Source organism: Paroedura picta, chromosome 5 (assembly GCF_049243985.1).
Source record: "Paroedura picta isolate Pp20150507F chromosome 5, Ppicta_v3.0, whole genome shotgun sequence".
NCBI lineage: Eukaryota > Metazoa > Chordata > Lepidosauria > Squamata > Gekkonidae > Paroedura > Paroedura picta.
The window spans coordinates 93,000,917-93,013,943 of record NC_135373.1 but is presented as its reverse complement, the minus strand read 5'-3'; the positions used below and the strand labels follow the sequence as shown (position 1 = coordinate 93,013,943).

Genomic DNA, 13,027 nt, shown 5'->3' with positions numbered 1-13,027 from the left:
ATTGTGTGCTGATTTATATTCATGTGAGTTTCCATCACACTTTTAGGAAATGCATAGCCAAAGAAAACTTTGCTGTCTTGCATCCTTATGCGGTACTTTATAATAGAAAGCATGGGAATAAAGTGTGCAAGAGAGTTTAAATATTGAATATATGAGGACAGTCCTTCTGTAATTGTGTCATAGGATGTGTAGTCAGGGATGTATTTTTAATTGCATTGGCTCAAACTTCTAGGACTCTGAAAATATCTGTTATTTTACACTTGAAAGAATATCTGATTACTCGTAAACTTCCAGTGCATTTATTCAGGTACTGAATGACAGGTATTAGGCTGGTATCCATAGGATTGATATAAATAGTGGATATCTAAACATTTACAAGAATTTGAAAACGCTATGCAATACTGGATACCAGATGCTTCCACGCTGTGTAAAATTCAATCTTATATTACATGTGTACCTTACAAGTTTTTCATAACTTTTATCAGATGCTCATTTCCTGACATCAGGTAACACTGAAATGGGTTTGTTTCACTGAAGACTGAGTTTAAGTAATGTTTTCATTATTTCTGTGGCACTTGGCAGTTCATCTCAAGTCCTAAAACTCGCACTGAGAAGAAATGAGTGTCCAACATTCTTTGACAGCACTAATAATTCCCCATTATTTGCCGATGTTATCAGTCTGGTCATCAAAGAGTCTGTGGAGGAGGGAGGAAAAGCAGTTTCTTAGAAAAGTCCTCTAGCAGAATGTCACCTGCTGTATGAGGCCCTGTTATGGAAAGCTACACATGGGAACAGTCATCTATTTGCATACCTGTTCTAGAAAGGGAACAGTACTGGCTGTCTTCTGACATCTATGAAACTGCATAAGGTATATTTACAACATTTATACTCTGCCTTCTGTAGTGTTCATGGTAGCTTACATCGAGTTAAAATATGCAATAAACCTACATAAGTTAATTGATAATAAACTTAGCATAGAATTTTCATACAAAAAAACCCCAGAGAGAAATCATAGGGCAGATGTGGTGCCCACGATTGCCGTGGCATTCACTGGCATCTGCCAAATGTTTTAAAAGTAGGCAGGGCCAGGTGGGCCTTTGCTGAGCCAGGCTTCTGAGTGGCCATAGGAGAGTTTATTGCGCAGATTTTTAAAAGAGAGCCAGTTTGGTGTAGTGGTTAGGAGTGCGGACTTCTAATCTGGCATGCCAGATTCGATTCTGCACTCCCCCACATGCAACCAGCTGGGTGACCTTGGGCTCGCCACAGCACTGATAAAACTGTTCTGACCGAGCAGTGATATCAGGGCTCTCTCAGCCTCACCCACCTCACAGGGTGTCTGCTGTGGGGAGAGGAATGGGAAGGCGACTGTAAGCCGCTTTGAGCCTCCTTCGGGTAAGGAAAAGCGGCATATAAGAACCAACTCTTCTTCTTCTAAAAGCATAAGCTGCTACCACAGCACATGGATCTTCACTTTGCGAATGAAGGCAAGCTGCAGAAGTTACTTGGTGGCTGGCTCTGCTTCCTCAGGCAGCCATTTGGGTTTGTGCCCACCACATTGTGCCTGAATTCCAAAGTTGCCTGCAGCCTGAAAAAGGTTGGGGACCTCTGTCATAGGACATCAGGGTCGTATCATAACTTCTATCAGAAACCAAATTAAAATAAACACAGCAAGAGAAATTCATCTGAGAGCAGACTGAAACAGAAAGCAGTGATTTGCTGAGTGAGGAACAGCCTGAATCAGCCTTTCTCAACCTTTTTACCATTGAGAAACCTTGAAACATTCTTCAGACTTTGAGAAACCCCAGAAGTGGAGCAATCATGCAGAATATGGTTGGGAAGCATAGCTGTGTACACACCAACTCACCCCCCTTCCCACCCTCTCCAGGACCATCATTGGCCATTTTAGGAGGGTGGGCAGGTCAACAAGACCATATGGCCAATTAATATTTAACAGATTTTTAAAAATATAATAAAATAACTCATACCCATTTGGGAAACCCCCAACAACCCAGGGTTTCACGAAAGCCTGGCCTGGATGATGATTTGTTGAATGGTGAATGCGAAGTGGAAAGGGTTATATTTCTCTGTATTCCTTCTATCACACCCATGCTTTCAATCACCCCCTCCCCAAAGCTACTTAAAAAAAAACATTCAATATCAGGGTTCTTATTTAGCATTTAAATGTAACACAAAGCTTCTGAGTTCCAACTTCAAAAGCAGAAGTTTTGGCAGAAGCTTCATGCAACACTGATCTGTCATTGGCTATATTTAGCCTGTTACAGTAAGGGTTAAAAATATCTACTGTAACAACTTAAGCATGATGGTACATATATCTCTTGGTTGCTACAATGAACATGAGGCATATTAAAAAAAAAATAACATTGACTATGGCATGCATACACCTGTGCACAAACAGAAATATTGTAGAAGCATTTTTGTGAATTTCCACTTGGTTGGGTAAACTGTCTTCAGTTATCAAGAATCAGGTTAATGGTGTTTGTTTCCATTTATTGCATCATGTGGCAATTCTTATCAGGTCCAATGTGCAAAGTATCTAATAGGTGATAACTTGCATGTAAATCAAATATTACTTTGGACATTTTATGTTTAAAAGATGTTTGACCAAGCTGGTTCTAACATATAATCATACTTGTATCAAGTCTGGAAACATTTGTATATATTCTGTGATTTTGAAAATGGGAGGCTTTGCTTTTTTTGCCAACATATGATTGCCAGAAGGTTTTGCAGCTCCGCTGGTAACAGTTTTATTGCCTATCCTCATTAAAAGAAGAATTGCTGGGGAAATGCATGTGAAAAGCAGACTTCTCTATTTTGTAGTAGTAACTGTAGTAACTGACTTTTGATTATGGCCATGAAACTCCTCTTTCCCCTGCAGAGTAGTTTTGCAGTATTTTTAAAAGTCTATTTTTAACAATAAGTTTTGCTTAAATGTAAAATGCAGTAAGATGTATGGGTAAAATGTAGACAGACTTCCTGAAGCTTGGGTAGAGGCAGCAAGAGACCAGAATCAACCAGTGGTGGAGATCGTGAAAAGTAGGTCTATTGGAGACATTAGTAGAGGGATGTTGAACTTAACCCCACAAGAGTGAAAAAAGTTACTCTTGTTTAAACAAGCAGGTATGCATCCTAAGATCATCTATGATTAGCTCAGGAACTGGGAAATTTTTATAGAATATTGCTAGTGACCAATTTCTGCAAACAGTCAAATCAACTGAAGAGAAATTTCCTTAAAATGTAGTTTTATAAGAATTAGCTGGAACACGGAGAATTCTGAAGGAAGTAGAAAGCCAGAATGTGTTGGGGAGGGGGGTGTAAGCCAGTAGTAGGTAGCCAAAGAATAGGATTAAGATTTAGCACAATGGTTTGGTGTTGAAAATGGTGTTGTGGTACAGTTCTGAATATGATGAAGCTGAGATGGAGAATGCAAGGTAAAGAAAGCAGGACAAATGTTGCACCAGGTCTCGAAAAACAATTACAATTTGTGCTATACCTGATAGTTAGAAGTAGTTAGATACTAAAATCACTGCAGCTTTATTAGGAAAATTAGACTATCATAAGTTTGTTCAGCAAATCTGTAATGTCATTTTGTGTAAATTAAGATATACTTTAAATGAATGCAAGTAGTTCTGAGTTGTATGGCATAAATTAAATTCTGCTTAGAATTATTATGAATCAGTTCATGGAAATCAACTTTGTGTGTAAGAAAAACCTTTCACCCATTTTTTATTTCAATCTTCTTTATAGGTGGAAAAACATGACATGAATACTCTCAGCTTGCCTCTTAACATTCGGCGTGGGGGTTCAGACACCAACCTCAACTTTGAGGTACCTGATGGTGTGTTTGAATTCCAAAAAGTAAAACTCAGTGCAGACAGCTTGAAACAAAAGATTCTGAAAGTTACGGAGCAGATCAAAATAGAACAGACAGCTCGGGATGGAAATGTGGCAGAGTATTTAAAACTGGTGAATAGCGCAGACAAGCAGCAAGCTGGGCGAATTAAACAAGTCTTTGAAAAGAAGAACCAAAAGTCTGCGCACTCCATTGCCCAGCTGCAAAAGAAATTGGAACAATATCACAGAAAGCTCAAGGACATTGAACAAAACGGTTCCTCCAAAAGTACCAAGGACACTTCCAAAGACAGTCTAAAGGAAATTCACCACTCTTTAAAGGATACTCATGGAAAATCTCGTACTACAGGCCAGAGCAATGAGAACAAGACAGGTGTTCCAGGTGTCTCCTTAACACCCCCAGTATTTGTATTCAGCAAATCGAGAGAATTTGCAAACTTGATCCGGAATAAGTTTGGTAGTGCTGACAATATTGCTCACCTGAAAAGCAGCTTGGATGACTTCAGGCCTGAAACTAGTTCTAGAGCCTACGGTGGTAGTGCCACCATTGTGGCCAAGCCAAAATATGCAAGTGATGATGAATGCTCAAGTGGAACATCTGGCTCTGCAGATAGTAATGGAAATCAGTCTTTTGGACATGGTGGGACAAATGCTCTAGTCAGCCACGGAAAGCTTTCCATGATCTTAGAAGATCTGCGAGAAATAAAGGAAGCACAAGCCCAGTTGGCAGAGGATATAGAGAATTTAAAAGTGCAGTTCAAAAGGGACTACGGCTTTATTTCTCAAACACTGCAGGAAGAAAGATACAGGTATGTACTTTTCTTTTTGGCTGAAGTTACTTTGGACAGGTAAATGAGATAGATGGTAACGTGGGCAACATGAATAGCAAAAAAGAAAGGATAAGCTGAAGAGTGCTTGATCTCATCCCTTTATTAATGACCAGCCTAAATTTACAGGTCCCATGTCAGGTTTTTCTGTGCATAAACAACAAAGGCTTAATTGATCCCATGTGTAATCAGAGAAGCAAGGAATAGTCAGGAAAGGACAGCAAAGGAAAATGATCAACACTAGTGACAAGTTCATGATGCACCATTTTATGTAGGTTGATATAGTAAATCTTATTGTGTAGTCCTCTAATTGCAGTGTGTGATGTGCTATACTAGTGTGATTTAGGCTCTTGGGAAAAAAAATTGTTCAGAAGTGACTCCCAGTGGACAGCGAGCTTCTGCCTAAACTCAAAACACTTGGAGCTGTTTCACATCTTTCCTTTTAAAAAAACATGTTCACAGGAATAGATTATTACTTGTACCCATAACATGCTAACAATGTTTAGGTAACAAATATACATTTTTGCTTGCCTGTTCAAGAGCAATTGGATAGAGCTCCCTATCTCCCTGTATTAATAGTGGCAGATATGCCAAATTCTGTGTTCCTGGGTGAGGCAGCCCATAGGATTATGTGTTCCAAGAGTGCAGTTCAGGAAATAAACTGGAATCCATCTGGAGTATATACATTTTAATATGATCTCACAAAGAAGCTATTTTTAATTGTTATTGAAGGTATGAACGATTAGAAGACCAACTGAATGACCTAACGGACCTTCATCAGCATGAAACAGCCAACTTGAAACAAGAACTAGCTAGTATTGAAGAAAAGGTAGCATATCAGGCCTACGAGCGGTCACGAGACGTCCAGGTATCAAGTTTTTAAATTTAAATAATTGATCCCTCTGGGTCTCAAAAGACTAGTAATTAGCTGTAGCCAAGGAGCAGAGCATTAGACCTGGGAGCTGATAGAACTGGGTTTTCATTGGAGAGCAGCTTTTGCCCTGGGGACCTACGTTTGGCAGCCCAGTGAATCGGGAACCACCCAGGATTTGTTTGGGGTTTTCCCCTTTTAGATGGTATGGCTTAAATTGGTTTATGTGTATTGGCAGTATTTCTGAACTGCTTTGGGGTCCTTTTGGACAGAAAAGTGGCATAGAAAACCCTGATTAAATTACATTAAATTGGAGGGGGTGAAGGTATGAAAAGAAAGCCAAAAGCCTCACGTTTCCTATTCTCTTGAATTTCTCCAGGAGGACCAAAATATATATATATATTGTATCTATCTGTAGAGAATGTCCTACATCCAAAGCTTGCACCGTCATTTCTAGCCTAACAGTCGTGGCTTCAAATGGGTAGCTGTGTTGGTCTGAAGTAGCACAATAAAATCAGAGTCCAGTAGCACCTTTAAGACCAACAATGATTTATTCAGGGCGTGAGCTTTCAAGTGCAAGCACTCTTAGTCATACTATGATCTCCTTACATGACACGGAATATATAGTGGTGGCTTGGGATGGATAGACTCAAGGAGGGCCCATCATGCTGCTCCTGTAATGTAAATACCAGAACTGGCCCTCTTCTTCATGGAAAATATATAATCTTTCTCATATGGCTGCATAAGGAATCATAGAGTTGGAAGAGATCTCATGGGTCATATAGTCCAACCCCCTGCACTATTCAGGACACTCACAACCCTATCAATCATCCAGTGTCATCTGCCATCCCCTTGAGCCTTCACAGAATCAGCCTCACTGTCAGATGACTATCTAGCCTCTGTTTAAAATTTTCCAAAGATGGAGAACCCACCACCTCCAGAGGAAGCCTGTTCCACTGAGAAACCACTCTGTTAGGAATTTCTTCCTGATGTTTAGACAGAATTTCTTTTGAATTAATTTCATCCCATTGGTTCTGGTCTGTCCCTCCGGAATCAGAAGTGCTATACAGGATCAGGTTTTCATCAGTTAGTAACTAAGGTCATGATACAAATCATAAACATTGGATCTTGTTCATTTTTCTCTTTCTAGGAGGATTACAATGATTTCTGCTAGATTTTGAATATAGTTTATCTGAATACTGTAATTAATTTTAAAAATACGTACTAGCATGGGAGACTGATTTTTTATGTAAAAATGCTTTGTGTATAAACGTGGTAGTTCTTGATCCTGCTCTTTATTCCCTTCCCTTCTCATGTAAATAGGAAGCCTTGGAATCTTGCCAGACACGTGTTTCGAAACTGGAGCTCCATCAACAAGAACAGCAAGCCCTGCAGTCAGAAACTGTTAATGCCAAAGTGCTGCTTGGGAAATGTATAAACGTCGTCTTGGCCTTTATGACTGTCATCCTAGTGTGTGTTTCCACCATAGCAAAGTTCATTGCTCCAATGATGAGGAGCCGTTTCCATATTCTCTGCACCTTTTTTGCAGTAACTGTTCTTGCAATTTTATGCAAAAACTGGGATCACATTATCTGTGCCATAGAAAAGATGATCATACCAAGATGAATCTACTATTCCAGAGCCTTTCTATTTTTAATATAAAAATTACTTCTAAATGAACTGCCAAATCTTTAATTTTGCAGTGTAACTGTGCTGACTGGATGAAGAAGTTCCCTTTTGGATATAAATATGTAAGATCACTCTGCCTGCATGGAATGAGCTCAATCTGTTATAAATTGGTTACCTGTGTAAATCTTTTTGCCTTAATCCAATTGACTGTTCCAGGAGGAGTGTAGAAGAACCTAAGTAACAACAATTCTTGCTGAAAGAGTTTAGATGTGGTAATCTATATAATTTCACCTCTTAAATAACCAGTTTTTCTCCCCTTTATGAAACATATGCAGATTATAAAGTGAGTTGAAAACACCTTGTGAAAGACAAGCTTATGTTTCCTGTGATGCCCAATGACAAGCATCTAATAAGCAGAATCTTTGATGGAGTTTGGCACATTGTTGATGCTGGTTCGAGAATCATTCTCGCTTAACTGTTTCTAGAGAGTTTATGCCTTACAATTTAGATAATATTCTCTTTGGATAAAAAAAAATGAACTTAAAATATATAAATGGCTGACCGGTGTGTTGAATGATCACAAAGAAGTTTCTATGCCTTTTGGGGAAATCTCTGAAACCTAAAAGGGATGCCATTTTGACAGAAATGAAGAATAGGAGAAATGGTAGTCCTGTGGGGTTGGGTATTAAGTGGCCAGTATCCATATGACCAAAGCCCCTTTCAAGTGTTGTGTTTGACTTTGTGTACAGAGAAAATGTCCTACCTATGATCTTCCCAGTAGACATAATTTTGTATGAAAGACACAATATACATACAACTTTGGAACTTGCATATCAGAATCCTGTTCTGGGTTCCGGTATGCGTATACCAAGGCTGAAAATATATACATTGCTCCTTTTAGACAAAATGGCCATCGCCCTTGTCAGGAGCATTGTGTGTAGTGCACTCTTGCCTCACACACAGATGTAATGCCTGACAAGGGCTCAAGTATGGGCAATTGGCACACATGCAGAAGGAACAAAATGAGCAAGATAGCACAACCAATAAAAAAATTCCAACCCTTTTGCTGGTATGTTTTAAGCTTAATGCCTTTTATGCTTCCTAGTTCAGTGTTCTCTCCCTTCTAACAATCAACCAATTTATCTGTCAGTATTTCTCGGATGCTGACTGCTACTCTCCTACCAACCTCTGGCTATATCAGGGTGGTATTCTCAAACCAATGTGTTTCAGCCTACAATAACACCGCTATCACTGTGAAGTTTGCATTAAAATAAAACTTCATATAAAAAATCTACTTGTATGAGATAGTGAATAAATCTGATTAGGGGTAATAAGCTGAAATATATTAGCATTTTTGTTGGAATGTAAGTTTTCTTTAAAGATCAAAGAGATTTTATTTATTTAATTCTTAATGGTGGTTGGAGAACAATTCTAACACCATTTGTGTGTGTTAATTTCCTTAAATCTTTCCTTAAATTCAGCCAACATACTGCTATCCTGTTGCACATTTCCCATTTATTTCAGTGAAGTTTGCATAAACAATTTTTGGTGAAGAAAAGCTTCATTGCCAGGAACAACTGAAGAAAAAAATACTTTTTTAAAATTGTGGGAAATCTGTTTTTGGGTATCAGAGCAGAGGAATGTACAGGAAAAAAATGAGAACTTTGGTTTTGAGGTTGATTTGCAAAACAACACAGCTAAATTAGTGATACTCCTGGCAGCAGCATCATAGATACCATCCAGTAGGAGTTCTTGATGGTTTGCAACCTCCATTCTCAGGTAAAGTACACTTGGTAATCCAAGTATCACAACTACCCAGCAACTTCAGGCAGGACTAGGTTTTGGGAGCCATAGACAGAAATTGTCCAATGCCCTCTTTGCTCACCATCAACCCTCTAGTCAGACCTCCCTTCCTCCCATATCTCCCTCACCTGCCTCTGCACATTCCCACCACTTGTACTGTCAGCTACCCTCACTGCTTGCAGCTGGGAGTTCTGGTGGCAGAGGGCACACATACAAACTGATGAGGGAAGGTACACAGGAAGGTGGTGGTGGGGACATCAGTGTACAGGATGGTGGTGGTAGTGGTGGGGACCCCTTAGTGTGCACCACCAGAAGCCCTGTGCTCTGACAGCTCCCCCACCTCAGGGTATGTTGATACCAGCCTGGAATTCAGGTATAATTCAATACTGCATGTAAATGTTGCTAACAAAAGCTTAACAGTGTGAATATTTCATTTTAAGCTGTATGGGGATGTGACAGCTTGGAGCACAGAAGTAGTGTGGTGGGGAGAATGCTTGCCTCTCCCCCTACTGTTTCTCCCCTTCCCTCAAGTGGCTTTTCCAGACATATTTGGCCTAACATATTTGGAATTCCCAGGGCTGGTGAGAGAGAGGCTTGGGGAGAAAATGGAGGAAGACAGCAGCTGGAAAGGGAATGTTAATTATTTTCCCAGGACACTTTGTAGACATATTTGTTCTAACTTAAAGTATATTCATTCTGTTAGATATTGGCAACCCTGGAGAGTGGCAACCTTGGCAATCACCCAAATGCCCTCCTGAGAAAGACCCAAATCCAGTAGGGTGATATGCTTTGGGGATTAGTACATTATGAGGATGTGCGTCTTTATGATATGAAAACGAGTACTGTTTACACTTTTAAAAGCTGTTTAATATCTCAGTATGTGCAATATAATTTTTTTAAAGTAGAGCTGGACTTAATGATAGCACCCTAACTCCACAGTGTCAAGCATTGTTAACTGTTTATTTTTGGGTAATCCAGAGGACAGTGGATCTATGAACTCTGTTTTAAAACCTCCTACATTTAGCTGCTAGTTCAGCCCTGTGAAACTCTGTAGAACTTCCCCATAACTGTCAAGCATGGCATGCAAACTAAATTGCCATTAAGGTTATACTATCCCTTCCCTGAGTTTTCATAAACCGAATGCTTTGCATGGGAAGTAGTTTTAAAGTATCTAAAAGAGAGGAAACTAAACTGAGTGTCTGATGTTAAATTGTATCTTCTACTTTTTTAACCTTAGTCATTTTCTGCTCTGTTTAGATTCTTGTTTCAAAAAGTTTTTGTCACAATTAGCAGTTTTCTGGGTTATTCCTAATGGTTACAATAGGAGCTTGTATCCTTTAAGTCTTTTTAATTGTGATCTAAATCCTAAGTACTTGTTCTGACGTTGATACATTTTGTTGTCAAAGTACCCTTCATAAGCAACTATTATTCATAGCAATGGATTACGCCTGTCACCTGAAGATTAATGTGCAGTTCTCCTCCACCATCTCCTGTGAAGCCTGTTCAATGTAAAAGTACTCATTTGTTTCCCTGGATTTAGTCCAGAATGTACACATCCCTTCCCTTCAGAGGATTTCCCTTGTTTTGATAAGGAGACCTTGTGACGCAGCTTGGGGACATCTCGTTTTTTCCTTCAGTCAAAAGAATGCTTTTCCATCTTTAATAATCTAAACAACATTGAAAGTTACCACTGTTAAGTTTTTCCAACTCCTCTGTCAAAAGCCGCTTCATGGTTATCTGTCTGCGTAGGGCAATTTTCTATTGTAAGAACTATTTTCCTTAAGTACTGATAGTTCTCTTAAAATTCCTGATTATGACCTTAGCTCAGTAACTTGTTAAGAAACTTTCCCCCTCACATGCAACATTACTAACTTTCTTAGCATAAGATGCATTGCTGACAATGGGGGCTTGTTTACTTTCTGCCAGTGTAGTCTATCAGGCTGGTCTAGATTTTATTTAAAGTATTCAAAGAAAAAAATGATAAAATGTGGCGTTCAACTGTTGGTAGCTCTTTGTTCAGAAACAAGACAAAACTTTATACCATCTTTTCTGGATTAAAGTGCACTTTGCCAAGAACTTCTGCTGCAAACCATAACTCATTTTGGTTATGCTAGTGCTGCAGCCTTCACAAAACCTGCTGAAATGAACTATAGTTCTTCTCAGGATCTTGACGTTCCAGATGACATGTTCCAGGAAGATATTTCTCCTTTCATACATTCATGAAAACAATTTCAGAAGCTATCCCATGGATTGCAAATGCTATATAAGAATTATCTTATACTCACTCCCTGCCCTTTCCATGAAATAAAATTGTTTATTAAAAATTATCTTCCTTTACTTGAAATTTTAAGAGTTAATTGATATCATCTGTCCTTTTCCCCACCTTTGTTTGGCACTAACAAGTAACTGAAATTATTTTGTTGTCACCTCAACAGTTGCCAAACATGATTGTTTTTAGTTTTTTCCATGCTTAGAAGAAATTAATCTTCACTATCCCTTCAAAGGCTCTCCGTTCACCACTTTTTCCAATGTTAGTATAATTAGAGGCAAAATTCACAATGGAAGTCAGTATGGTTGAATGTGGGTAGCATGCTAAACACATTCTTGGTTGTTGGCAATCAGAATCATATCAATATAAATGTATATTGTCATATCAGGTGCAAAGTATTTGTTGGGGATGCACAGAATTGGCCCATGTCTAAATGATGCTACGTATTCTAGAAACATGCAGGGGAGGGGAAGTCTCACAGTAAACAAAAGCCAAAGTTCTCATATTAAAACAGAAAGCAACTTAATGGAGGAATCAACATTGAAGGTCTATTGCTTACAAAAATGTAGATCATCTACATGTTGTTATGTATAAATAAGGTAATGTGTGAATTAGCATGGAGTTAAAATAATTATCTTGAAATTCCGACATAATTTTCCACAGCAAAATTATTTCATGAGGTGTAGCTGAATTTGAATTTTCATGCACATAACTGCCTTACGTGTTTTGTCTTAGTTATGGAACTCAATGGTGCTTTCTCTTGTACAATATTCTCCATTATACTAGTTTCTGCTGCTTCACTACTGGTGTTTGTAAGCTAAAACATAAAACATGCACACATTCTAAATACTGTGGGTTGGATTCAGAATACCTTGAATGGAGCTTCATTTGCAGAATGGGAAACTTTCCCATGGCTCTTCTCCCTCTGAAATCCTGAATAATTACCTCCCCCCCTCCCCATCCAGAAGAGAACAGGGTATGATGTGGGACTCTACAGTAGGAGGGGGAAATCCAGTAACATTTCTCATCTGTCAGTTTTGGATCCAACCCAGGATTTACATTGTTCTATAAAGGGAAGCTAATGCTAAGAGTAATCTACAGCACTGTGACAATGTTTGGTGTTAAATAAGATGTGATTATAGGATGCTGTGCAAAGTAGAATGAGTGTTGTTTACATTTAAGTTAACTTTATATTAGAACAAGTTAATGTATTTCAGGAAGAACAATGCAAATTCCTGAATTACATGTGGGAATCTGTTCTGGCACATCAGTCCCCATACTAATTTAGAGCCTGATTCCCAGAATGAATTAGAAAACACTGTACATACTGTTCACATGGGAGTTGGTTGGCTGTCTTGTAGTTTTTTTTATTTATTGCATAGGTTTGGTGGATTAAGTTGTACTCCGAATTGTCTTTCCCTTGTTTTTGTAATATAATGCCAATGTGGGGGAAAAGAGTCTATTTAAAAGTCTACTAACAGTCTATCTACACTGAATGGAAATTTGTCTCAGAGTATGTAACACAGTTGTGTAACCATACCACTGTCATTTTGTGTGGCACTGTGTAAATAATGTGTGTATTAGCATTCTTTATTGTGTTCTGTATATTTCATAGGGTGATCATGATTGCCTCAAGGAGCTCTTCACTTTTTAAAAATAAAAGTTTTTAAATTTCTTTGGTATTTATTTAATGTGTCCCAAGAGTCATCTAATACGGGGGTCGTCAATCCCTGGTCTACAGCCCGGTACTGGGCCGCC

General features: G+C 38.8%; 1 protein-coding gene across 6 annotated transcripts in view; it reads left to right on the top strand.

Moving 5' to 3' along the window:
• TMCC3 (transmembrane and coiled-coil domain family 3) overlaps positions 1 to 12,944 on the top strand; it is a 152,439-nt gene extending 139,495 nt beyond the window's left edge. For 5 of the 6 annotated variants that reach the window (XM_077339070.1, XM_077339075.1, XM_077339071.1 and 2 more), the window contains 3 exons: positions 3,766 to 4,679; positions 5,430 to 5,565; positions 6,892 to 12,944. In XM_077339070.1, the coding sequence (XP_077195185.1) occupies positions 3,766 to 4,679; positions 5,430 to 5,565; positions 6,892 to 7,194 (1,353 nt within the window). In that variant the 3' untranslated portion in view covers positions 7,195 to 12,944. Of the gene's footprint in view, positions 1 to 3,027; positions 3,139 to 3,765; positions 4,680 to 5,429; positions 5,566 to 6,891 lie in introns of those variants that run through there. The other variant, XM_077339074.1, reaches the window with a different exon arrangement.
• Positions 12,945 to 13,027: the final 83 nt, after the last annotated feature.